This window comes from Rhinolophus sinicus, linkage group LG02 (genome assembly GCF_036562045.2).
Source record: "Rhinolophus sinicus isolate RSC01 linkage group LG02, ASM3656204v1, whole genome shotgun sequence".
Classification (NCBI taxonomy): Eukaryota; Metazoa; Chordata; class Mammalia; order Chiroptera; family Rhinolophidae; genus Rhinolophus; species Rhinolophus sinicus.
Genome location: NC_133752.1, coordinates 109,243,558 through 109,270,789, shown reverse-complemented (window position 1 = coordinate 109,270,789; position 27,232 = coordinate 109,243,558). Strand labels below are relative to the sequence as shown.

Sequence of the window (27,232 nt, the reverse complement as noted above, 5' to 3'; positions counted from 1 at the left end):
GAATGTCCCTTGTGTGCCTATAACACCCTTCCTGTTATAGTTGAGCCTTTATTGCTGTTGGCCCTTCCGTGAATGGGGTTGACCTACAGGCTGGCTGGTTGTGAGGATTGGCTTAGCGCTGCTGTGTTGGGGCTGACTCCATGGAGCAGGATTTGCCCCAGTGGGCTCTGGTGCCTGCTGAGACTGCCCTTTGAGTATGCCACTTATTGGGCTAATTGTTTTGGTGCTTTGCTGTGATTCAGAGCCGATCTTCAAGTATATTGTTTCCAGAGCATCCTGGGAGAGGTTCTGGTGCACGCCCAGGTCAGCCATTGCCGGTGATCACCTGGTAGGAACTACATAGCAATACACAATTGGTCGATTCCTGTGCTGGAACTGGAGGCACACGGGAGTGGCCACACGAACTGAGAATGACTGCCACCAGTATCAGGCCTGGAGTAGCTTCACAAAAAGCCAAGGCACCCCAAGGCCTTCTGCCACCTGCTGGCTCCTGTTAGGCTCAGCTGCTGATAGAGCCTTGTGTGGTATGTGAATTGGGTGAGGCAGGGTCCCAGAGAGTCACTAGGGTGGGACAAGTGGTATTCACCATGTTAATGTACATTCTGGTTTGGTGCCAGTGCTGAGCCTGGAGCTACTTTGCAAAAATCTTGGAGCACATCTCTGCGCTGTGAACGCCTGAGAATTGTTCATGAAAGTGCAACGCTGGGGGTGGGCTGGCTGCTGGCTGAAAAATAGCCTTCGTGTTGCCTGAGTTGGGTGGGGTAGGGTTCTAGGGAGTCACCCGAGTGGAGCAAGTGGAGCTCACCAGACCAATGCTGATTCAGATTCGGCCTGTGGGGGAGGGCTCAACACAGGAAAGATGGTACCCCCCTGCTGGCCGCACAGGAGGAGGGTTCTACACAGGGAAAATGGCAATTGCCCCTCTGGTCCTCACCCTGAGGCCACACAACTCTGTCTCCCTGTATGTCTCTGATGCCTTCTGACTTACTTTGCCTTTACCAGAGTCCAGAGTGAGTGCCTGTGAGTGAGTGAGTCTGTATGTGGGCCCTTTAAGAGAACACCTGTGTTTCCCACAGCCTTCCATCCCATCCGAACAGTCAGAATCCCCACTGTTTTTCACAGCCAGATGTTGTGGGGTCTCCCCTTTCTGGCCCTGGTACTCCTGGCTGAGGAGCCTGGTGTGGGGCTGGGGTCCCTCACTCCTTGGGGGATGGGGTGACTCTATGGCTGAGATATCCCTCCTGATTCTCAACTGCCACATGCAGGTGTGGGACCAGCTGTTTCATGAACCGCCCCTCCTACTAGTCTCGACATGGTTTCTTCTTTATATCTCCAGTTATAGGACTTCTGTTCAGCTAGTTCTCCAGGTTGATTGTTTTATAATTTATTTGTAATTTTAATATGGTCATAGAAGAAGGCAATCACAGTGTTTATTTTGCCATCTTGGGTCCTCCCTGCTTTTTTGATTGTTGGAGGCTGTGCCCAGAATCAGCTGAAGGTGTTAATTTCTTATCAGGCCTTTTTTGAGCTTTTCCCTTTGCATGCATGGTTATTTTCTAATTTTCCCTGTGTATGCAGTTGTTTTGGGATGTCATAGTCTTTAATGTCTGGCTCCTGAAAGGGGAAAAGTGAAAAATTAAGGGGTGGATATTAGGATGCTGGCATTTTAAGCCTCTGGAAATCACTTGAGCCAGAGGGGTAGGGGCATGCAACAAGGGGAGTGGTTCAACGACAGTGGCTGCCCACCTCTTTGTCTGAACCCTGTGATCAGAAGGATCAATGAACAATCAGAACACAGATCTTCAATATTTGGAGGATAGTCATTTTTGCCCAACCCAGCTTTGACATGCTATATGCAAACTGCCCCAGGAACATGTGCACAGCTGGCTCTCATGTGGCTGGTGGTGGAAAATGTGTAGCTGCTACTATGCTAAGAACTGAAATTAACCACAATTTATCTTCTAAATCTTCCACTGGAAATTGTAAGCCTTCAATAGACTCTAAAGTTCCAAAATAGTTAGATCAGGCAGATTGTGTCAGTTGAAATTGTTGTCTACATGGGTTTTTTTGGTGTTTCCTACTCTTCCATATTGCTAGAGTTGTCTCCAGCTAATTTTTTTGTAACACTGAATAATATTCCATTGTCTGGATGTACCATAGTTCATTAATCCATCCACCTACTAAAGGACATCTTTGTTGCTTCCAAGTTTTGGCAATTATGAATAAAGCTGCAATGAGCATGTGTGTGCAGGTTTTCATATGGATATAAGTCTTCAACTCCTTTGAGTAAATGCTAAGTAGTGCAATTGCTGGATGTTATTTAAGAATGTGTTTAGTTTTGTAAGAAACCACCAAATTGTCTTCCAAATCAGCTGTACCATTTTGTTTTCCTAACAGCTATGAATGAGAAGTTCCTGTTCTCCATACTCCTGTTCTCAGCAGTATTTGCTGTTGTCAGTGTTTTGAATTTTGACCCTTCTGATAGGTGTGTAGAGGTATTTTGTTGTTGTTTTAGTTTGCCGTTCCCTAGTTGACATATGATGTTGACCATCTTTTCAAATGCCTATTGGCCATCTGTATATCTTCTTTGGTGATGTGTCTGTTCAGGTTTATTACTCACTTTTTAATCAAGTTGTTTGTTTTCTTATTAAGTTTGAAGAGTTTTTGGTATATTTTGGATAATGGTTATTTATCCAATATGTCTTTTGTAAATATTTTCTGTCAGTATGTGGCTTGTCTTTTCACGCCCTTGACGGTGTCCTTCATAGAGCAGAGATTTTTAATTTCAATGAATTTTGGCTTATCAATTCTTTCTTTCATTTATTGCACATTAGTGTTATATCTAAAAAGTATTCGTCAAACCCAAGGTCATCTAGATTTTCTCCTGTATTATTTTTAGGAGTTTTGTGGTTTTGCATTTTACATTTAGGTCTATTACCTATTTTTAATTAGTTTCTTTTTTTAAAGATTTTATTGGGGAAGGGGAACAGGACTTTATTGGGGAACAATGTATACTTCCAGGACTTTTCCCAAGTCAGGTTGTTGTCATTTCAATCTTAGTTGTGGAGGGCACAGCTCAGCTCCAGGTCCGGTTGCTGTTGTTAGTTGCAGGGGGCACAGCCCGCCATCTCTTGCGGGACTCGAGGAGTCAAACCTGCAACCTTGTGGTTGAGAGCCCACTGGCCCATGTGGGAATCGAACTGGCAGCCTTTGGCATTAGGAGCAGGGAGTTCCAACCGCCTGAGCCACCGGGCTGGCCCTAATTAGTTTTTTTAAGAATGTAAGGTCTATGCCTAGATTCTTTTATTTATTTATTTATTTATTTATTTATTTATTTATTTTTTAAAAATTAAATTTATTGGGGTGACAATTGTTAGTAAAATTACATAGATTTCAGGTGTACAATTCTGTATTACATCATCTATAAATCCCATTGTGTGTTCATCACCCAGAGTCAGTTCTCCTTCCATCACCATATATTCGATCCCCCTTACCCTCATCTCCCACCCCCCACCCCCTTACCCTCTGGTAACCACTAAACTATTGTCTGTGTCTATGAGTTTCTGTTTCTCATTTGTTTGTCTTGTTCTTTTGTTGTTTTTGGTTTATATACCACATATCAGTGAAATCACATGGTTCTCTGCTTTTTCTGTCTGACTTATTTCGCTCAGCATTACTCTCTCAAGATCCATCCATGTTGTCACAAATGTTCCTATATCATCTTTTCTCACTGCCGAATAGTATTCCATTGTGTATATATACCACAACTTCTTTATCCATTCATCTATCGAAGGACATTTTGGTTGTTTCCATGTCTTGGCCACCGTAAACAAAGCTGCAATGAACATTGGAGCACACGTGTCTTTATCTCTAAATGTTTTCAGATTTTTTGGGTAGATACCCAGGAGAGGGATTGCTGGGTCATACGGCAATTCTATTCGTAATTCTTTGAGGAACCTCCACACTGCCTTCCATAACGGCTGCACCAGTCTGCATTCCCACCAACAGTGTATGAGGGTTCCTCCACAGCCTCTCCAACATTTGTTACTATTTGTCTTGTTGATGATAGCCATTCTGACTGGGGTGAGGTGATATCTCATTGTGGTTTTGATTTGCATTTCTCTGATGATTAGTGATGTTGAGCATTTTTTCATATGTCTATTTGCCATTTGTATGTCCTCTTTGGAGAAATGTCTCTTCAAGTCCTCTGCCCATTTTTCAATTGGGTTGTTTGATTTTTGTTGTTGAGTTGCATGAGTTCCTTGTATATTCTGGATACTAGCCCCTTATCGGAGGCACTGTTTGCAAAAATCTTCTCCCATTCAGTTGGTGGCCTCTTTATTTTGTCAATGGTTTCTTTTGCTGTGCAGAAGCTTTTAAGTTTCATATAGTCCCATTCGTTTATTTTAGCTTTTACTTCCATTGCCTTTGGAGTCAAGTTCATAAAATGCTCTTTGAACCCAAGGTCCATAAGTTTAGTACCTATGTTTTCTTCTATGCAGTTTATTGTGTCAGGTCTTATGCTTAAGTCTTTGATCCATTTTGAATTAACTTTGGTACATGGTGACAAATAGCAGTCCAGTTTCATTCTTTTGCACGTGGCTATCCAATTCTCCCAGCACCATTTATTGAAGAGGCTGTCTTTGCTCCATTGTATGTTTTTAGCTTCTTTGTCAAAAATTATCTGTCCATATTTATGTGGTTTTATTTCTGGGTTCTCAATTCTATTCCATTGGTCTATGTGTCTGTTTTTCTGCCAATACCATGCTGTTTTGATTATTGTAGCCCTGTAGTACAAGCCAAAGTCAGGAAGTGTGATACCTCCATTACAGTTCTGTTTTCTTAAGATTGCTTTGGCTATTCGGGGTCTTTTGTGGTTCCAAACAAATCTGATGATTTTTGTTCTATTTCTTTAAAATATGCCATTGGGATTTTGATGGGGATTGCATTGAATCTGTATATTGCTTTGGGTAATATGGCCATTTTAACTATGTTGATTCTTCCAATCCATGAGCACGGAATGTCTTTCCATTTCTTTGTGTCTTCTTCAATTTCTTTCAAAAATGTCTTATAGTTTTCAGCATATAGGTCTTTCACATCCTTGGTTAAGTTTATTCCTAGGTATTTTATTCTTTTTGCTGCAATTGCAAAAGGAATTGTGTTTTTTATAATTTCTTTTTCTGAGATTTCATTGTTAGTATATAGGAAGGCAATGGACTTTTGTGCGTTGATTTTGTAGCCGGCAACTTTACTGTATTCGTTGATTGTTTCTAATAGCTTTTTGGTGGAGTCTTTAGGGTTTTCTATATATAGCATCATGTCATCTGCAAAGAGTGATAATTTAACTTCTTCATTCCCAATTTGGATGCCTTTTATTTCTTTCTCTTGCCTGATTGCTCTGGCAAGGACTTTAACACTATGTTGAAAAGCAGAGGTGATAGGGGACATCCCTGTCGTGTTCCTGAACGTAGAGCAAAGGGCTTCAGTTTTTCTCCATTAATTATGAGATTAGCAGAGGGCTTGTCATATATGGCCTTTATTATGTTAAGGTATTTTCCTTCTATACCCATTTTATTAAGTGTTTTAATCATAAATGGATGTTGTATCTTGTCAAATGCTTTTTCTGCATCAATTGATATAATCATATGATTTTTGTCCTTTATTTTGTTTATGTGATGTATCACATTGATGGATTCTTGGATGTTGAACCATCCTTGTGCCCCGGGATGAACCCCACTTGGTCGTGATGAATAATCTTTTTAATGCATTGTTGTATTCGATTTGCTAGAATTTTATTTAGGATTTTTGCATCGGTATTCATTAGAGATATTGGTCTGTAGTTTTCTTGTTTTGTGCTGTCCTTACCAGGTTTTGGTATCAGGGTAATGTTGGCCTCATAAAATGAGTTAGGGAGTACTGTCTCTTCTTCAATTTTTTGGAAGAGTTTGTGCAGAATTGGTATTAGATCCTCTTTGAAGGTTTGGTAGAATTCACTAGTGAAGCCATCTGGTCCCGGACTTTTGCTTTTGGGAAGGTTTTGGATGACTGATTCAATTTCGTTACTGGTGATCGGTCTGTTTAGATTTTCCAGTTCTTCATGGTTCAGCCTTGGAAGGCTATATGTTTCTAAGAACTTGTCCATTTCTTCTAGGTTGTTGAATTTGGTGGCATATAGTCCTTCATAGTATTCTTGGATGATCCTTTGTATTTCTGTGGTGTCCGTGATAACTTCCCCTTTTACGTTTCTGATTTTGTTAATCAGTGTCTTCTCTCTTTTATCTTAGTAAGTCTAGCCAAGGGTTTGTCAATTTTGTTAATCTTTTCAAAGAACCAGCTCTTTGTCACATTAATTTTTTCTATTGTCTTTTTGTTCTCTATTTCATTTAGTTCTGCTCTAATTTTTATTATTTCCTTTCTTCTGCTGACCTTGGGTTTTACTTGTTCTTCTTTTTCTAGTTCTTTAAGGTGTAACATGAGGTTATTTATTTGGGAGTTTTCTTGTTTCTTGAGATAGGCCTGTAATGAGATAAATTTCCCTCTTAAAACTGCTTTCGCTGCATCCCAAAATTTTGGTAGGATGCATTTTCATTGTCATTTGTTTCTATGTATCTTTTGATGTCTCCTCTAATTTCTTCTTTGACTCAGTCCTTCTTTAAACGTATGTTGTTTAGTCTCCATGTATTTGTGTTTTTTTCTGCTTTCTTTTTACAGTTGATATCCAATTTCAAAGCCTTGTGATCTGAGAATATGCATGGTATGATTTCAATCTTCTTAAATTTGTTGAGACTGATTTTATGTCCCAATATATGGTCTATCCTTGAGAATGTTCCATGTACACTAGAAAAGAATGTATAGTCTGATGTTTTAGGATGAAGTGCTCTATAAATGTCAACTATGTCCATTTCATCTAATGTGTCATTTAGGGCTACTGTTTCATTATTTATTTTTCTGTTTGGATGATCTATCCATAGCTGTCAATGATGTATTTAAGTCCGCTAGTATAATTGTGTTTTGGTCAATTTCTCCCTTTAGTTCTGTTAGTAGTTGCTTGGTGTATTTCGGTGCTCCCTGATTGGGGGCATAAATATTGATGACTGTTATGTCTTCTTGTTGTACAGTCCCTTCACCATTATGAAATGTCCATCTTTGTCTCTTGTTATCTTTTTCACCTTGAAGTCTGTTTCATCTGATATCATTATGGCTACACCTGATTTTCTCTGGGTACCATTTGCTTGGAGTGTCAATTTCCACCCTTTCACTTTGAGTCTATGCTTGTCCTTGTAGCTGAGATGTGTCTCTTGGAGACAGCATATGGTTGGGTTTAGTTTTTTGATCCAATCTGCTACTCTGTGCCTTTTTATTGGTGAGTTCAGTCCATTTACATTTAGGGTGATTATTGATATGTGAGGATTTCCTGTCATTCTATCTTTAGTTTTCTGGTAAGGCTGTGTCTCCATTGTTTCTTTGCCTTTTTGTTGTTGTCTATTATTTCTGTGTGGTGGTATTCTATGATGTTTCCCTCTGTTTCTTCTTTTATTTCAGTATATATTTCAATTCTGGATTTATTTTGAGTGGTTACCCTTAAGTTTATGTAAAAGAAAGTTTGATATTTAGAGTATTCCATTTTCTTCAGCACGCTTACTTTCTCCATTCCCATATTCGGTTCAGGCCTTTACTCTCCCCTTTTTGAGTTTTGGTTGCCACAAATTGTCCCTGTTGATGGTGGTCGAATAGCCTCCTTTAGTATTTCTTGTAGTGCAGGTCGTGTATTAGAAAATTCCCTCAGCTTCTGTATGTCTGGAAAGGTCTTTATTCCTCCTTCATATCTAAAGGATATCTTTGCTGGATATATTATTCTTGGCTCATGATTTCTCTCTTTCAATAGTTTGAATATTTGGTTCCACTCCCTCCTGGCTTGTAGAGTTTCTGCTGAAAAATCTGATGATAATCTAATGGGCTTTCCTTTGTAAGTTACCGTCTTCTTTTCCCTGGCTGCCTTGAGGATTCTTTCTTTGTCGTTGATTTTAGACAGCTTCAATACAATATGCCTTGGAGAAGGCCTGTTGGGATTGAGGTAACTAGGTGTTCTATTTGCTTCTTGGATTCGAGGGTCCAGTTCTGTCCACAAATTTGGGAAGTTCTCATCGACAATTTGTTTGAATATATTCTCTGTTCCCTTCTCTCTTTCTTCTCCTTCTGGTATGCCCATTATTCTTATATTGCTCTTTCTGATGGAGTCAGAAAGTTCTTGTAGACTTCTTTCATTGCTTTTAAGTCTCAAGTCTCTTTCTTTTTCTATCTGTGTCATTTCCAGGTTTCTATCTTCGATGTCACTGATTCTTTCCTCCATCTGGGCAACTCTACTACCTAAGCTGGTTATTTCATTCTTAGTTTCTTCTATTGAGTTCTTAATCTCCAGAAATTCTATTTGGTTCTTTTTTAAGATTTCAATCTCTTTCGTAAAATGCTCATACTGTTCTTTGATTGAGTTTCTGAGTTCATTTAACTGCCTATCTGTGTTTTCTTGTATCTCATTGAGTTTTTTCAGAACTGCAATCTTGAATTCTCTGTCATTTAAGTCACATATTTCTGTATCTTTAAGTGCCTTCTCTGGAGATTTTTCACTTTCTTTCTGAGCTATCTTGTTGCCTTGGTTATTCATGGCGATTACTGGTTTACTATTTCTCTTCCTAGACATCTACAGGAGTGACTTCTGCAACAGGTTGATAGAAAGCGGTCTTTCTTTTGTTTGCCAGTACTTGTTGGTAGAATGTTTTATTATTTCTCCAACTGCAACTTATTTTTCTCCCTCACACTGTAGTGCTATGTTTTCTCTGCACTATTCCAGCTTCTCACACAATGGGGGATTCCCTGGGAGACGGGCTTCTCATCTGTTAATAGTTTGTCTAGGTCACAGGGCGCAGTGTCCGTGTGGGTATGTGGAGAGCTTCTGAAGTTCCAAAGCTCTTCCTGCACAAGATTTAGAGCCCGTGTGTTTCAGCAGTTCTGTTTACTCCTGCAGGGATCCGCCCAGATAGGTGGGGTCAGGGGCGGGGTGAGTTGTGAGAGGTGGCCCAGAGCAATGGCGGCGACCACCAGCACAGCCGATCCTGCTTCCACAGGTCTCTCCCCTTTGCCGGAACTAGTTGGGCTGTGAATTTGTGTCTGCGGTACACAGTTCTCAAAATAGCAAATTTTCTGTTGTTTTGATCTGACACTGCTACTGTTTCGCTTCTAGCACCGGGCAGGTGGGGGCGGGGCGAGCTCTGGGAGGGGAGGGAGGGGGCGGCTAGTCTCAGTGCCTAAGGCTCCGTTCTCTGCTCGGCAGTGCGGCTTAAACTACCGTTTTCAGCCTTTTTCCCTCAGTCTTTTCTCCGAGGTCTCTGCCGTGAGCGTTGGGTTCAGCCGTGTTATATGCTGTCCCCTCAGCCCCGTGGGCCACAAGCGGAGCCCTAGCAGTCCGAGTTCTTCCCTCTCCCGCAGGTGCGGTAGCTCCGGGAAGCAGCGAGCTCGGTGCACTGAGCTGGGTCTGCGTCCTGTGCTCACGCGGCTCCCTCTCCGCACTTCTCCCTTTCCTCCTCCCTCCACTCGCGCGAATCTCCCACCTGTGGGTGATTTCAGTCGGTAGTGGGCCTCTTCGTCTTGCCTGTCTGCTGTGCAGGGAGTCCTTTGTGGAGTTTTTGTTGTTCGATTCTTTGTAGATTCCAGGGGAGCTTTACAGAGGCTCACCTCACTCCGCCATTTTTCCGGAACTCTATTTATTTTTTGCATGTGGATGTTTAGGTGTTCCAACACAGTTTGGTGAAGACTGTCTTTGCTCCATAGTATTGCTTTTGCTTTTTATGTTTATTTTGGTGTATTTCTGGGCTCTCTGTTCTGTTCCATTGGTCTGTTTTTCTGTTCTGCAATACCACATTGTCTTGATTACTGAAGCTTTATAATAAATTTGAAATTAGTCCTCTGACTTTGTGCTTTTCTTTCAATATTGTTTTGGCTATTCTGGGTCTTTTGCTTCTCTAAATAAACTTTAGAATCAATTTGTCAATATCCACAAAAGAACTTGGTGTGATCTTGATTGGAATTGCATTGAGTCTATGGATCAAGTTGGGAAGAGCTGACATCTTGAAAATACTGAGTCTTTCTATCCATGAACATGGGAGATCTCTCCATTTATATAGTTATTCTGATTTCCTTCATCAGAATTTGTGGCTTTCCTCATATAGATCTTGTACATATTTGGTTAGATCTATACTTAAGTATTTCATTTTCCTGAGTTCTAATGTAAATGGTGTTGTGTTTTTTATTTAAAATATTACTTGTTCATTGCTGATATATAGGAAAGTGACTGACTTTTATATATTTACCTTTTATTCTGCAACCTTGTTATAATCGCCTATTAGTTCCAAGAGCTTTTTGTTGACTCTTTTGGATTCTCTACATGAATGATCATGTCGTCTGCAAACAAGGACACTCTTAGTTCTTCTTTTCCAATCAGGATGATTTTATTTCCTCTTCTTGTCATAATGCATTAGCCAGGACTTCTAATACGATGTTGGAAAGGAGTGTTGAGAGGGACTTTCTTGCCTTTTTCCTGATCTTATTGGGAAAGCTTCTAATTTCTCACCATTAAGTGTGATTAGCTGTAGGTTTCTTTGAAAATGTTCCTTATCAAACTTCAGAAGTTCCTCTCAGTTCCTTGACTGAAAGTTATTATCAAAAATGAGTGTTGAGTTTTGTCAAATGCTTTTTCTGTATCTATTAAAATGATCATGTGAATTTTCTTTTTAGCCTGTTGATGAGATAGATTATATTAATTTATTTTCAAATGTTGAAATAACCTTGCATACCTGGGATAAATCTCACTTGGTTGTGGTGTATACTTTTATATTTTGTTGGATTCTATTTGCTAATATTTTCTTGTGGATTTTGAATCTATGTTGTTTACGAGAAATATCAATCTATAGTTTTCTTGTAATGTCTTTGTCTGATTTTGGTATTAGGGTAATGCTGGCCTTATGGAATGAGTTAAGAAGTATTCCCTCTGCTTCTATCTTGTGAAGATATTTCTGAGAATTGGTATATGTCTTACATAAATGTTTGGTAAAATTTATTACTGAACCCATTGGATACTCTATTCATTTTTCCTTTCATTTCCAGACTGTATAATCTCAATTGACCTATTATCAAATTTGATGATTCTTTCTTCTGCTTAAATCTGCTGCTGACTTCTTCATTTCTGTCATTGCACTCAACTCAAGAATTTCTATTTGGTCCTTCTAAATAATTTTCTCTTTATTGATATTCTTTATTTAGTGAGACATTATTTTCATACTTTAGTTATTTTTAACATGGTTTTCTTTAGTTCTCTGAAGATATTATATTAAATAATCTGAACTCTTTGTCTACTAATGCTAACATGTGGGGCTCTGTGTGACAATTTCTACTAATTGCTTTTTTCCTGTTTGTGGACCATACTTCTGTGTTTCATTGTGTGTCTGGTAATTTTTTTGTAAAAAACTAAATATTTTAGATAAAACAATGTGACAACAGTGAAAATCAGAAAACCCCACAGTAGGGTTTGTTGTTGCTGCTGTTGGTTTTGTTGTTGGTCTTTGGATTAATTCTGTAAAGTCTATATTTCCCGTAGTGTGTGGCCACTGAAGTTTGTTTGGTTAACTTCATGTCAGCTAATGACTGGTCAGAGATTTCTTTAAATGCTTTGAACCAATATGTTTTCCAGTCTTTGCTGAGTGGCTCTGTACTTACTGGGACACACCTTGAAAGATCAGGCAGTTTATGACACTTTTAACCTTCATTTCTTGCTTGCACAGGGCCTCAAAGTCAGCCAGATCTAAGAGACTGGGGACCAATCAGGTCTTACCTGGACATGCAAATGGTCTTCTAGATCATCAGGAATATGTTGCAGCTTTTAAAAGTCCCCTTCGGACAACTCATTCCCCAGATCTTTGTTTTAAGTTTTTGGCCTGGCTCTTTTTTGCCTCAGCTGGTAGTGCAGCCTTAGGTAACTGCAATATTAACTGTCACTGATTGTTTTCCACAAATGCCCTGGGGAGAGGGCTTTGAGCTCTGAGTCAGGTCAAATAATGATGTCCTTCAAATGGGGCTTTTGCACAGAGCTGCAAGACAGATCAAACAATGAAAACGCCCTCCTGATGGGACTTTCTGAACATCCCCAGGCCTAGTCCACTCCTCTGGCAAGGCTTCTGGTTCTCATAGCTTCTATGGTTGCAAGGTTTCTGGTTGTGAAGGCTACTGCAGAGCTGTGTAGAAGGAAATGGGAATAGGCCAAGTTGAAATAGCCTTAAATCCTGCTCTTCTTACTTAGATTCTACAGTTTTTCTTGAATAAACATTCCTAAGATTTTTGTCAACTTTTGGTTAATTTCCAGAGTTCTGAAAAAATTTATTTTGACAAATTTTGCCAGTATATCTATTGCTTTTATGGAGGAATAGATTAATGGAGACCTTCAACCTATCATTCTAGTTGTATTCTCACTTTCCTTTAACTTTCCATAGCAGTTTGTACACCTGTATGAAATTTCCTTATTCTTCTTTGAATTATGATTACATGGATACTTGTCCTCCACTAGAATGTAGGTTTCTTTGGGACAGGAGCTTTCTCTGGCATGTGCAAGGCTTTGCACATAGCAGGTATTAAGTCAACTATGGGCTGGGCAAATATCTCTGTATTCCTTAGATGAATTGGGACTTTGGTTCTGGTATGGTCAGATTAGGCAAAATACCTCTACATGGCAAGGTGATCCAACTTCCTTTATGTCCAGTGTTGGCTCTGTAGCAGGCAGCCATCTTTAAACAATTCCCTGGAGACAACATCAGTTTAACACTGCTGTTTGTCTGTATGTTTTGGGATTATTATCTTAGAATATTTAATCCATTTAACTAACATAAAATATTCACCTGTTATATGCCAGGTATTGTGCTGGTGCTGTAGATGAGGGAATAAGAGTAATAAGAAGCTTTGCCTCTGTGGAGCTTACAGTTCAGAGGGGAGACAGGCCAAAACAAAAATAAAACAAAATAAAACCCCAAAACACTAAGTACAAAGATGCTAAGTATCATGAAGGGAATAAAGTGATATTGAGATAGCAGATATGAATATTTAGTACATTTACAATAACCAGCCTTTTTTGCAATGTCTTTGCATATAGGCAGACATCTGTCCTTTTGTAAAATAGTCCTCAGTGTGTTTTCATTTTCTTTGTCTTCTAGGTTTCTTTCCGGTGTCTGTACACACCGTTTTAGCCATACATCTACTTATATAACATATGTGGAATTCACGGCTTAATTCTTGCCTCTCAGTTAGCATCATCTATTACTGCGATGGTCCTTTCCCTCTTGTTCTCGTAGACCCCTTTGGGGAAGACCTGAGTCAGATGTGAGTGTTGGGAAACTGCTCAAATTTTAGGGGAGTGAATAAAGAAAATACATAAAGGAACAGAGAAATGAGTGGCCATAGGAGTTCATTAGAGTGTTGTCTTGGCATAGACATGGAAGGGAATCCCCTATTGACTGTTGGTTTTGTCTAACTATGTCTCCCAATGGAGGCCAGTAGGGTGGGTGGCAAGTCAGAGGACAGAAAACTTGTGAGATGCAATGGGACTGGATTTGAAGTTTTAAGAGGAGCACACAAAAGTCAATACCAAGCTTATTTTCCACTTCTGACACCCAGCATCTAGTGGAAACAGCCTGGAAATGAGACGAAGGCTAGGAAAATGCAAAGTGGTGAGTGTTCATGTGCATGTAGGTAACTAGGGCACCAGGGCATGACAAGTGTCCCTGGTGACCTCACTAATTGGGCTGTTACTTTTCTCTTTGGCCAGTGTTTATCCAGCATGATGCTGCTCAGCTCTACCTTACAGTCTGGAACCTAATTAAGGACCAAATCACTGATGTGGACTTGGTAAGATTCAAGCACTAGAGAACTCAGAAGTTTAAGATGCTGCTCATGGAACTCATTCAGCGATTGTTAATGTAGTATGTAGAGAAGAGGAAAAGAGAAAATCACATAAACTGCTTCTCATACTGTTTCATACTATCATTGTTATTTTGCACCTTGTTGAGTAGAGCAAAGAACTTTAGTGCTGCCATTTCTGGAGATTCTGTCCAGTGGCTCCAATTTCTGGAAATTGTCCTGACCTGATCTGTTTGTGGCTTGGCACCCTTTTTACCTCTCCCCGCTCTTCCTCTTGCAGGTGGAGAGGCTGCAGGCCCTGTACGTTATCCAGATGAAGGAGTCCTTGATTTGCCTTGAATGCACCACGGAAAGTAGCAGAAACAATAGTAGCATGCTGACCCTCTCTCTTCCTCTTTTTGATATGGACTCAAAGCCCCTAAAAACACTGGTGAGGGATTCCTTTTGGTGAATTTGCTATTCCTACACAACCCAGTACCTCCAGTGCCCCCTTGCTTCTTTAGTCCACCCTGGGCTTTTAAAATATTATTTCTATCTCCTTTACGTGGCTCTGGCTAAGTTCTCCTATGTTTTGGCAAACAAATGTTTTTCCTCCTATTTCCTCTTTCAGGTGCCCCCTCCTGTTTTTTTCTCCAATCAGCAGGCACTTTTTGAGATCCTGCCCTGTGCACCACTCTGGGCAAGACATTCAGGGGGACATAGAGAGAAGCAGAAGAGAAGCTGCAATCCCTGTCTACAGGGTGATGGGCTATACTCTAGGTGGGAAGTGCCAACCCTGCTTCTTCCTTGTTCTCCTGCACAGGAGGACGCCCTGCACTGTTTCTTCCAGCCCAGGGAGTTGTCAGGCAAGAGCAAGTGCTTCTGTGAGAACTGTGGCAAGAAGACCTGTGGGAAACAGGTACACAGTCCCCAAAACCAGATTCTTGCCCCTTGTGAGTTTCCTGGTGGACTCTTCCCAGAGCCCCCAGGGCAGCTCATGACTGTTGATGGAGGGATCCTGGTCAGGCTAGATCCTGATCTGATGGGATCCTGGGACTCCTCAGATCACATCAAGAGAAGGGCAGAGCCTTTTAAAGGTAAGAAGAGAAGGTCCAAGATCAGGGGCCAGAGTTTTTCCCCTCAGGGCTACACCAGCTCCTTAGAGCAGATTCCATTGCTCACCTGGCATCCAGGGCCCGTGTAGGACCAGGGCTGCTCAGGCCTTGGATAGGAGGGCTCAGTTGATGCAGCAGATGGGGGCTGTCCACTGTGTGTTGCATCATTCTGTTCCCTTTGTGGGAAGAAACACATATTGCTGGCCCTGGTATTGCTCTGAATCTGCCCATTTGAAGTGCCTTAGGACTTCATCTCCACAGTGATTTTGCTTTTGTAGGTCTTGAAGCTGACCGATTTGCCCCAGACCTTGACAATCCACCTAATGCGGTTCTCCATGAGGAATTCACGGACAGAAAAAATCTGCCACCCACTGTATTTCCCCCAGAGCTTGGATTTAAATCAGGTCCTTCTGACTGAGAACAACCTCTGCAATGCTGAGGACCAGGTGAGACACGCCTCACCTTCAGTCCCTCCTCACCTCATCGGACACCACGTCCTTTTGAGTTTTGCCTCCCTTTCCCCCTAAGCTACTTGAAGTCACCCAGTCATCAGAGATGGCATGTTTGGGATGCCTTGTTTGTATCGTTCTCTCATCTCATAAAGTATGTCCTCTGCTGGCTATACTTAGGATATGCAAAGGGAGGAAAACTCACCAGCAGCTGGGTGTGGTTCATAGAAACATTTTCATGTATTCAAGAAACATTCATTTTTTTAAAAACAGTGTTTTAATGATGGAAACCTGTGTGTTCCCGAATAACAATGATGAGTTGTTACCTACACCACCATTTGCTCTTTGTAGCTGCTTTTCTTCCCTTTTAAGATTCAAAAGACTATTTCTAAATATTGGGTCTGTACTCATATGCCTCACAGCACTGACTGGGTGAAGGAACCCATAATTCAGGACCTTCCTTTTAAATGAGATGTGTGATACTTACTTGTACATAGATAAACACAACAGCTTGGGTTCTAAATATAATATCAACCAAACCTTCTTAAAACAGCTTATGCCCACTTTGAGGATAATAAGGAAGTAACCAGTTCATTGGGCCAAATTTAATCAAAGTCAAGTTGCATTCAGTTGTCCTGAGTTAATAACTTATTGGAAGTTTCTGAGGAAAAGTGACATAAATATTTTTTCTCCATGTACTAGAAATTCTACATTTAGCAATATATATATATATATATATATATATATATATATATATATATATATATGCATTTTTGAACTGTTTTGTTTCATTGGTCTATTTACTATTCATGCTCTAGTATTTTAAATATTGAGGCCTGATAATATGTTAGAATAGCTCCTATTATAATATAGTTTCTTTACCAGTTCAGGGCATATACACTCATAAGAGTGTCATTTTTCTCTCCTGGTTTTCCTTATTTCTACTTGCACAGTCTACCTGATGAAGTATATCTTAATTTTTTTCCACTTAAAAATGACTTTGTTATGGAAAACTTTGAATATATACCAAAGTAGTGAGGGATTATGCAATAAATCCCCACATCCATCAAGGAGCGTAAACCATTATCGAAACTCCCGGCCAGTCTTGCTTTATCTACAGCACCTTCTCTTCTTTCCTTGACCCTCTACTGAATTATTTGGGAGCAAATCCCAGACATCAAACCATTTCATTACGTCACTCTAAAGAAAAAGCACTTTTTCTAAATGTAATCAATTCTGTCTCGTATTTCTTTAGTGTCATCTAATATCCAGTCAATATTCAGAGTCCCCTGACTGTCCTATAATTTCTTTGGCTTGAATCTAATCCAAACAAGGTCTACACTTGCATTTGCTTAAGTTGGTTCCCTCCCTCCCTCCCTCCCTCCCTCCCTCCCTCCCTCCCTTTCATCACTTAGGTTAAGTGTCTTTTATGTTTCTTCTCTTTTTCTTTTCATTGCAATTCATTTGGTTGAAGGTATTTTTTTTACATACTCATATATTTAGAAGTGGCTGGTTGGTGTTACTTAACATGTTGTTCTTCTAAGCCCTTGTATTTCTTCTAAATTAGATAATTAGATCTGGGTGTTGCACTGTATTTTTAAAATCCAGCGTTAAGTCCACAAATGAAAATAGAAAATGCCGTGAGCTCTCCCTTTTGGGTGACCTAGCTTCATTTGCACTGCCCTCACCCCGGTCCTTTCTCCTTGGTCCTGTCTCAAAGTCTCAGGTTAGGAACATTATTTCACGGTGTTGGGAAAATAGTATATTCCTGACTAATGTGGAGATCCTGCTCACAGTTAGTCAAAGCTCTGTCTCTCCCTTCACTATTCTTTTTTTCACAGAGAATGATTTCTTATCTTCACTTTCTAAGATTTTAGGGAGTAGAATAACTTACTGCCAAATCTAATGGATACTTTCTGGGCTTTCTCTCTTACTTGATCTTTCTGTGCTAGTCTGTGTTACTGATTCTACTCTACTTCAAAATTGGTCTACCCTCGGTTTCTCTTTTGCTGGATCCTTTCCTGCCTATCTTTTGTTGGTATATAGTTTTAATACCATTCTTTCTTCTCCCCTTTTTTCATATGTCGTCTTATTAATACTCGTGGTTTCAATGATCACCTCAAACTAAAGACTTGCAAATACGTATCTCCTGTCCAGGTCTTTTCCCTTGACCTCCAAACAAGTATACTCATCTCATAGTGAATATTGTCACAGTCCCAAATTCATTATCTTCATTCCCAGCAGCTCCGCTCAGTATTAACTTTTTAGTGCCGACATCTCCCTAAATCTCCAACCCAGAAACCTGGGATTCACCCTTACAGTGCCCTCTACTTACTCTCCCACCTCTGCCTCCAGTCAGTTACAACGTGTGTACCTTTCATTATTTCTCCCTAATTTTGCACAAATCTGTCCCCTCACCTTACATTCACCCTCGCTTCCTCAGTACAGTAGAGGGGTTAAGAGCTTGAGCTTTGAAGGCAGACAGGCTGACCCATTTATAAGCCCTGACCCATGGGTAGATTACTTTACCTCCCTGAGCTCAGATTCAATCTCTGTAAAGTAGGATTTATACTTGCACCCAGCTTCCAGGTTTGTGTGAATCTTAAATGACACAATGCACATAAAGTCTTGGCCAAATGCATAGTGAATGCTAAAAGTTAACTAATAATTATGTTAATAATGATAATTATCGTTTTATTGATTACTACTGATAGTAATTATTCAAGTTACCACCACTTCTTCCTTGCACTATTGTGGTACCTAATTTATCACACTGGCTTCTGTCTCAATTGAACTCTCCATCCAGTTTTCAAGCCACATTATTTCAGTGTGTTTCTCAAACACAAATCTGATGATGTTCCTCTGCTGAAAACTTTCTGAGGGCTCCGCACTACTCATGAGACAAAGTTCTAATTCCTGACTTGGCCTCGGAGCCTGATCGCTAATGACTTCACAGCACGCTCCCTGACTTCATTTCCTCCGTGTGCTCTGCTCTGTTATGCTGCCGAGCCTTTGCAGTTTCGGGATCCACATTCAAGGATACACCTTTTCCACAGCTTGTCTGCCAATCTTGTTCATTCTGCAGGAGCAATTCAAGCATGTCTTCTCTGGGGAGCGTTCCTGGCTCCTCAGCCATTCCTCAGCTGGTTGCTCCTCTCCTTTTTGGGGGCAAAAGTTAGGTCTTCCCAAATTTACCTGTAAATTCACCTGGAATAAAACATGGCATTCTAATTATGGCTTACCTTGCTTTGAAATTCTTGAAGTCAGGGACTGTTTGCTGGTCCTGTCGAAGCACCAGTGCCTGGCATGGAGTAGGCACTGAATAAAGGTGGTGAGATGTTTCCTTTTTCTAAAGTAGGCTTAGGAAAGGAGGGATGATGGGCAAATCATGCTATGCCTTGTGTTCTTCCAGCTCGGGGGACAGTATGAACTCTTTGCCGTGATTGCCCACCTGGGGCTGGCTGACTTCGGCCATTACTGTGCCTACGTTCGGAATTCTGTGGATGGAAAGTGGTTCTGCTTCAATGACTCCAGTGTTTGTTGGGTGAGGAACATCATCCAAAATTGCCTCTTGCCCTGGATTAGCTGCCTTTAATATATTCTGAGCCCAGGCCCGGATGGGTCCTCAAGGTTAAGCCACATTATGGTCCTGTTCTCTGTGGGTGGGTGGGACTTTTATGAGGTTTAAAGCTGTTTTCTGTATGAAGTCCCCATCTGGTTTACAGTTCTATAATACCACATAGCTCAGTGTCTAGGTTTTTGGTGTTCTAGGCTCAGTGTCCTGCAGCTTCATGCTTTATGGGAAACTGTACTTGATCTTAGCCAAAAGACCCAGAAGCAATGCTTTATGGGAAACTTATGGAAAAGGAAGAAGAGTTAGAAATACGTAAGTTAGAACTCTGGGCTGAGCATAGCCAAGTTTAAACAGAGGGACAAGGGTACTGAATAAGATTTCATGTACATGGCATCTGTCACTAAATGCTGCAGGTCTTGAGGATTCCTAGGGGTGGGTTTTTCTGTGGAGTGAGGGAGGGCAAATTAGCAGCCTGGATTCTCTCTGGATGCTTAACGAAGGTCAGCTGGATGCTTCACTTTATGTTTATGTACTTCTAGGTATCCTGGGAAGACATCCGGTGTACCTATGGAAATCATAACAGCCGCTGGTAAGAGAAGTGTTTGAGTGACAGAAACCCTGTCAGCTGGCACAGGGGTTTTATTGCTGTATGAAACTTTCATGGATTCAGCTGCCACTAATATTTGCATAGCTCCCCTGTGACTCACTGTTCATCCTCATCTTTTAGTACCCATCCCACTGCACCATGATTTTCTCACAATTTATACTCCAAAAGTACTGAGTGTAAGTAGCTCCCCAAACATTAGGTCCTCTCTGAGGCTTTGCACATGCAGCTCCTGGCTGGTGTTACCCTCTCTTATAGTCAAGGCGAAGTCCCATCATACGCCAGTATCTCTGCTCAGGGCCTTTTCCTGCTCTGTAAAGCTTCACTGATGCACCCAGGTGCACCTGTAGTGGCTTCTCATGTGCTTTCACTGCATTTTGAGCATACCTTTTTTATAGAAAGGATCACACTGTTTTGTAATTGTTTGCTTATATAACTTTCATGTTAGACCATGAAGTCTTTTGGGTCAAGAATCACTCTTTTCCTCTTTCTTTGTCTGGTAGAGTGGTGTCGTGCGGGGGACCCTGCTCGCTGCACCATTTGTCGTGCGGGGCGTCCGGCGGGGTCTCTGCTCCCGCTCCCCATACAAGAACGCAGGATATGGTGAGGCCAAAAAGGAACACCCACGGAGCCATAGGTAGGGGAGTCATACCGCTATATTCCCGCTGGCGGCACTATACTCTCACTGGAGGCTGGATCCACACTGTCTGCAAACCGCCATCCACACTTGCCAGCCCAGCCGCCATCTTCTTGCTAGCCCCCATTCTTCCTCTCTTTCCTCTCTCTCTGCTAGCGTAGCCACAGCAGTTATATTAGTGGCCAAGGCTCACTGGTTACAGCTGATGGCCAACTAGCCACAGCTGATGGCCATGCAATCACAGTTGATGGCCATTTACTACCTGAGCCAGCACCTGTCTATGTGAGGCCGAGAGCCTGGAAACTACTTTCTGGGGCTCTGCCCCCACAAGTGGCTTGTATTTATAAATAAATATCAATAAATTTATCAGTAAATATCAATAACTGTATTTTTAAAAATCAGTACAGAGGGAAAGCTGGAAAGAAAAAGGCTGGGTGAAGTTAAATCACAGATTTTGTAAGTTGTTGTAGGGACAGAGCCAGGAGTGCAGTTTCCAGGCTCTCGGCCTCACGTGGAAAAGTGCTGGCTCAGGTAGTAAATGGCCATCAACTGTGATTGGATGGCCATCAGCTGTGGTTAGTTGGCCATCAGCTGTAACCAGTGAGCCATTAGCCACTAATATAACTGCCGTGACTACGCTAGCAGTAAATGGGGTGCTAGCAAGAAGATGGTGGCTGAGCTAGCAAGAGCGGATTGCAGCTAGCAAGTGGGATTGGTTGATTGGCAGAGAAGTGGACGGCAGATTGCACATTGTGTGGCTCCTGCTTCCTGTATCTCCATCCCAGCCGCCAGCGAGAACATAGTGGTATGACTCCCTTATCTACGGCTCTGTGGGTGTTCCTTTTTGGCCTCACCATGTCCTGCGTTCTTATGTGGGGAGCGGGACCAGAGACCCTGCCTGAGTCCCTGCATGACAGTTGTCCCAGCTGAGTTTCTGGGTTAGGGGTGACATTGTATATCACAGTGATATTTGAGATGATTTCAGCTGCAGAAGCAGGCCTGATAATTTGAAAAAATAATGAATTAGGTAAAATTTGTGTTTGAAATTTTCCTCTAACCTACTTTTTCTCTTTCTTCTAAGCATCTCCCTTTGTCACTTTCTGGTTGTCAGTGATTTCCCCCATTATTTAGGTCGTGGCTGGCAAACGTTTTCTGTAAAGGGCCAGGGAACAGATACATTGGGCTTTGGGACACAGTCTGTGCTGCAACTGTGCCCTTGTAGCCAAAAGCAGCCACTCACACATGAGTGAATGAGTGTGGCTGTGCTCCAGTTAAATGTGTTTGCAAAAGCAGGGTTGGATTTGGCTCATAGGTTTGTAGTTTGTCGGCCTCTGATTTAGATGTTAACTAACAGCAGCTTAGCGATTACTTTTCCAGGTTACCTGTCTTGTTCTCCTCGGAGGTGATGGGTAGATGAACACTTGAGCCAGCAATTTGGAAAGTTTGCTGATGTTTGTCCTATCATGAATTAATAATGTGTCAATTAGCTATGAATGTTTCCTATATGCTGTCATGTTGCATTTTTTTCTTTCTAGGCGGGAAACTGCATATCTTCTGGTGTACATGAAGACTGAGTCCTAATGGATATACCCCAAATCTGGGGTATATATCCCATATCCTAATGGATATACCCCAAAAATGACAAAGTATCATTTTCTTTTTCTATTCCTGAATCTGCTCTTTAAGAGATTTTGCAATTAAGAGAAGTACTATTTTCAAATTGTATAATTTAACTTTATTTATAATCAGGGGTGATTATCAAAATACTGAACAGTGAGATACTGCATAGGTCTTGATCAATCAGAATGGACACTTCCACCAGTGGACCCCAGCCAGATGGTTGGAGCAGGGTCCTGAGTGCTCCTTGCTGTACAAGCCATTGACCCTTTAGTTGCGAGATTGTGGGAATCCAGATGTTTTCAGAGGAGGAGAGAGCTTGCCAGCAATGGTAGCGGGAAGCATTCGGGTGGCAAGGGGCAGTGGTAGGGAAGGAAGTACTTCAATATTTTACAACTAGTATGACCATACTGGTATGTACTGGCTGAATATCATTTCTGTCTATAATTATTTTATTTTTAGAACCCATATTAATTCCATAAAACTCAAGTGTTTTATCATTGTTATTCATTTATTTGACGAATATGTATTGATCACCTACTCGCCATAAGATAATGTGCTAGGCACAATGATGAATAAAATTATTTCTCTCAAAAGGTGTTTGCAGTTTAATGAGTAATTAAAATACATAAGATACAGAGGGTTTGTGTTACAGAATTCAAAGGAAAGTGAAAGTACTTCCATTGTGTGGCCATGGGAGCAGCCTTCAGACTGGAAAGGGGCTTAGGGTGGAAGACAATCCACTTACAGGGAAAAGCACATTCAGTGACATGGTTGAAAAGGGCAAGGCTCAAGGTTCGAAGATTGCCTACAAACCTGGCTTCTCTCTACTTAGGAAGAAAGTGCTGAGTGACAGTGATGGCAGGTAGTTTGGGCTCTGAATGTAGAGAGTCTTGAACTAAGCTAGAGTTTGGATCTAATTTAACAGGTGATGGATGAGGAGCTGTTGAAGGGCTTCAAAAAGGAAAGGAACATGTAGTGGTACTTTGGTAAAATGAATCTGCTGGCGGCTGGGGACATGGATTGGAGACATGGTAGGGTGAATAGAAAGGCGTTCACAGTCACTAGAGCCATTTTGGAGGTAGAACAGATGTGGACAGTGAAAGAAGAGGGCCCAGGGAGACTCCCAGTACCAACCTGGGAAGTGAGCAGGGTAGGTGTTCAGATCCCCATTTTCCAGACGAAGCGATTGAAACCTGCATATATTTAATGACTTGCTCAAGATTTCATACTTGATAAGAGCCAAAACTTCCAAAATAAAATGTGGGTAATTTCTTTATCAATTTATTTGGCAAAAAATTAGCCAAGAAAGAATAAATTCTTACTGTAAAATAGTCAAACAATTTAGAAGTATATAGACTGTCTTCCTTAGAGCTAACCATTGTTAAACAGGTGTGTATTAGTTTTCTACAGCTGTTTTAACAAATTATCACAAAATGAGCGACCTAAAACAACAGCGATGTATTTTCTCACAATTCAGGAGGTGGAAAGTCTGAAATCGAGGTGTCAGCAGTGTTGGTTCTTTCTGGAATCTGCGGAGAATATGTCCCATGCCTCTTTCCTAGTTTCTGGTGGTTGCCAGCAATCCTTGTCATTCCTTGGCATGGAGCTGTGTCACTCCAGCCTGGGCTTCCATCTTCATGTGACCTTCTTCCCTATGTGTCTTCACATGGCCTTTGTATAAGGACACCACCAGTCATTGGATTTAGGGCCCGTCCTAATCCAATATGACCTATTTTCACTTGGCTAATCACATCTGCAAAGACTCCAAATAATGTCACATTCTGAAGTTCCAGGTAGACGTGAATTTTGGGGGGACACTATTCAATGCAGTAAAAGATGTGCATCCCTCTAGGCCTTTTTGTGTGCATTTGCATGCACATCTATCACAGATATAAATAATTTTTGCATCTGTCAAAGAACTCAGAAGGAGTCTGGAAACTTTGCCAGAAATAAATCATTGAGACTTACTCGTTTTCAAAGATTTTAGAGTTTACAAACTGGAAACAGCTAGGCAAAAACCCAGAAGTGTCCAAAGAAGAGAGAAAAGTTAAAAGTTCTAATAGTAAAATGTGCATTCCTGAGAATTATCAGTCCTGCATTCTTAGCCCTAGGGTAGGTCCAGGACGTTTATCAGTCAGGATGATGAATGCCAGGTGGTCCAGAAGATGGACGCCAGGAGGTCTGGTCATATCCAGCAGTCTGGATAATGGATGTCAGGTGGATGTATGTGTCAATCCTCTAGGGGTAATTTGAGTGTTACCTGGCGGTCCAGATGTATATATCCAGGCATTGATGCAGGACTAGAGAGTTCAAAAATTTAAGTTCCTAGGCTAGTGAGAACAAGGATGGAGTCTTTCCTCATGCCTCAAACTTCAAAATGTTAACAATTTTAGCAGCTCGGTTAAAGTGACCCCATTTTATATATTTCTTATCTTTACTCTTTCCTAACATCATAAATTATACTGTACCAATTCTGCTCATTGTGTTTTTCATTTTAAAATGTCTTAGAATAATTTCCAAGTTTGTGTATAGGTAGATAGTATTCATTTATTTAACACATTTTTTAAACTTTAAACAAATTTTTGTGACACAAAGGTTGTCATATAATTGGATATTACTACTTTGTACACAGTTCTTACTCTCCACATATAGGCTGCTTCTTAACTTCTCATCGGGTGATAGCAAGTACTGAAATCCTGTTTTAACAGAATAGTGAAATAGTAAAAATGACTCAGTGACTTAAGTTGAAAACAGTACATTGGTACATGGCTCTTGCACTTGGTTATCAGGAATGTACAAATGTCTTTATTCAAAAATACAAAATAAATTATCTATAGGCATGGACAGTAGTAAACCATTGTATGTTGTCAACTGAAACCAGTAACTGATGGTCATAGTGATTTTCTTAAACGTCAGCCTTTTCTCTAGTCATTTCCTTCAGCTGACTTCTCTGAAGTTATAGGTGAGGCGCACTGCCTTGAACTCCCTCTCACAGTTCCCATTAGTAATGGTAAAGCACTGCTCTAGGAATTAGAACACGCCGCTTCCCATACATGCCGCTGCCCATGCATACCACCTCCCATTCCATCCATTCCACCAACTCCAGGGTCTTTCTCTTTAGGAATTTCTGTGACTACAACTTCTGCTGCAGTTAACAGGCCACTCCAGCAGTGTCCAATAAAGCAATTCTTACAACGTTAGTTGGTTCAATGGTTCCTTTTCCCACTATATTCACCAAACACATCATTATAACCAACTTCTGAGGAACTTTGCATAGCTTTTCTCAACTATCAATGATCCCTCAACACCTGCATTCTTAAGCAATGGTCGTTGCAGGAATTTTGAGTGGTTTTAAGAAATAATTTGTATACCGATATGTTTTATTTTCATTAGCTGGAGTTAATGAGTCCAAGGCTGGAATGCACCGAAGCAGGGCACGACCCCCTCCCAGAAGAACACCTTCCTGAACAGCAGCTCGTGTGGCATTGAGGGCAATTGTTACTCTTTCTTTTCATTCACTTCAGCATCGCTTGTCCCACCAACCTTCAGCACAGCTACTTCATCTGATAGTTTTGCCAGATGTTCATTTAGTTTTTCCTTTTCATATTCACTAGTTGTGATATCTAACTGCTCGATGATTTCTTGAATACGTCTTTCAGTTTGAGCCTTGTCTCCTTTTCCTTTCAAGAGCATGACATCATCTTTGGTCACAGTGACTTCAACTTTTTGTAAGTCATGAGGCTGAATGTCCTCAAGATTTAGAATCAGTTCTTCTCCAAACATTGCACCATCAGTAGCAATAGCCATGTCTTTAAACTGGTTCTTTCTATTGTTACCAAAACCTGGAGCTTTGACTGCTACAACCTAAAGACCAACTTGTAGCCTGTTCAAAACGAGTGTACTTAGCCCCTCTCCTTTGACATCTCCCCCAATTATGACCGAGGACTTACGGGAGCCCGGGAAATTTCCAGGGCAGGTACAATGGACTGGACACTTGAAATTTTCTTTTCACTCAGTAGAACACAGGAATCTTGGAATTCACATTTCCAACCTTTTGCTGTATTAATAAAGTATGGATAAATATAACCTTGATCAAACTTTATGTCCTCAGTAATTTCTAATTCATTATACAGGGTTTTTCTATCCTTTACCGTGATGATGTCCTTTCTTACAACCTTTTTCATTGCATCACAAATGATGTCGACAATTTCTTTATCTCCATTTGCAGATCATAGCAACCTGAGCATTTTCTTCAGGAGTTGTCATAGGTGTGGACTGCTTCTCAAGTTCAGTTATAGCATCAGCAGCTGGCGTACACCCCTCCTGATCTCCATTGGATTAGCACCTTTGCTAATCTTCTCGAAGCCTTCCTTGGCAGTAGAGCATGCAGCACTGTAGCAGTAGTGGTGCCAGCCCCATTCTTCTGTTGTATTCTTGGCAACATCTTGAACAAGTTTAGTGCCAATATTTTTATATTTATCTTTTAAGTAAATGGACTTTGCAACAGTCACATCATCTTTTGGTACTTGGGGACTTCCCCGCTCTGTTCAATAATCACTGTCCTTCCCTTAGGCTCCATAGTAATGGCTACAGCATCAGCTAAAAGGTCTACACCTTAAAGCATTAAGGCTTGGGCATCTGCACCAAATTTTACATCTTTGGCATAAACCCACGTGAGATGAGGAGCCAGTGCCCTGGATACTGGCCTCATCTGGTGAAGGACTTCGTATAATTGAAGCATTTCTGTGGGTCAGCTACAGGTGTGCAGGCGGTGAGGCAGGCCATTCCGAGCAAGTGAGGGACAGAGCGCAGGGCACATACATCAATGAACTCGTGACCCCCAGGTGAATAGTATTCTTTTAAATTGTGGCATTTAATTCCATAGATAGACTATTTTTTTATATTCTGATATTGATAAATATTTAGCGCATTTCATTTTTTTACTATTTTAAAAATGCAGAATGAATGAACACCGCTAGACATAATTTTGTGCATGAGCAAATATTTCTCTAGGTACTAGGAAACAAAATTATTGGGTGTCTGAAAATTGTGGTAGGTACTGCTAAATTGGCTTCAGTTAGCACCAATTACATTCCAAGTTTTAACTTTGGTAAGTTTGATAGATAAAAATATGTGATGATTAAATTTGATCTTTACAGGTTATTAACACAGTTGAACATCTTTCCAGTTTTGACTATGACTATTTCATCTATGAATTTCCTATCTTGTCCTTTGTTCTTGTTGTGGTGTTTGACTTTTTCTTACTGGTTTGTAGAAGTTTTTATATATTTTGGATAATTT

The 27,232-nt window shown here is 40.9% G+C and overlaps 1 protein-coding gene and 1 pseudogene across 3 annotated transcripts in view; one reads left to right on the top strand and one right to left on the bottom strand.

Annotated features, from left to right (window-relative positions):
• USP18 (ubiquitin specific peptidase 18) overlaps window positions 1-22,524 on the top strand; it is a 55,360-nt gene extending 32,836 nt beyond the window's left edge. For all 3 annotated transcript variants that reach the window (XM_019757220.2, XM_019757219.2, XM_074325090.1), the window contains 7 exons: window positions 13,862-13,941; window positions 14,234-14,383; window positions 14,756-14,851; window positions 15,326-15,493; window positions 18,909-19,040; window positions 19,610-19,659; window positions 21,847-22,524. In XM_019757220.2, coding sequence (XP_019612779.1) covers window positions 13,862-13,941; window positions 14,234-14,383; window positions 14,756-14,851; window positions 15,326-15,493; window positions 18,909-19,040; window positions 19,610-19,659; window positions 21,847-21,892 — 722 coding nt within the window. In that variant the 3' untranslated portion in view covers window positions 21,893-22,524. The remainder of the gene's footprint in view (window positions 1-13,861; window positions 13,942-14,233; window positions 14,384-14,755; window positions 14,852-15,325; window positions 15,494-18,908; window positions 19,041-19,609; window positions 19,660-21,846) is intronic.
• Window positions 22,525-24,954: 2,430 nt separating this feature from the next.
• Window positions 24,955-26,672, bottom strand: LOC109461198 (60 kDa heat shock protein, mitochondrial; annotated as a pseudogene).
• Window positions 26,673-27,232: the final 560 nt, after the last annotated feature.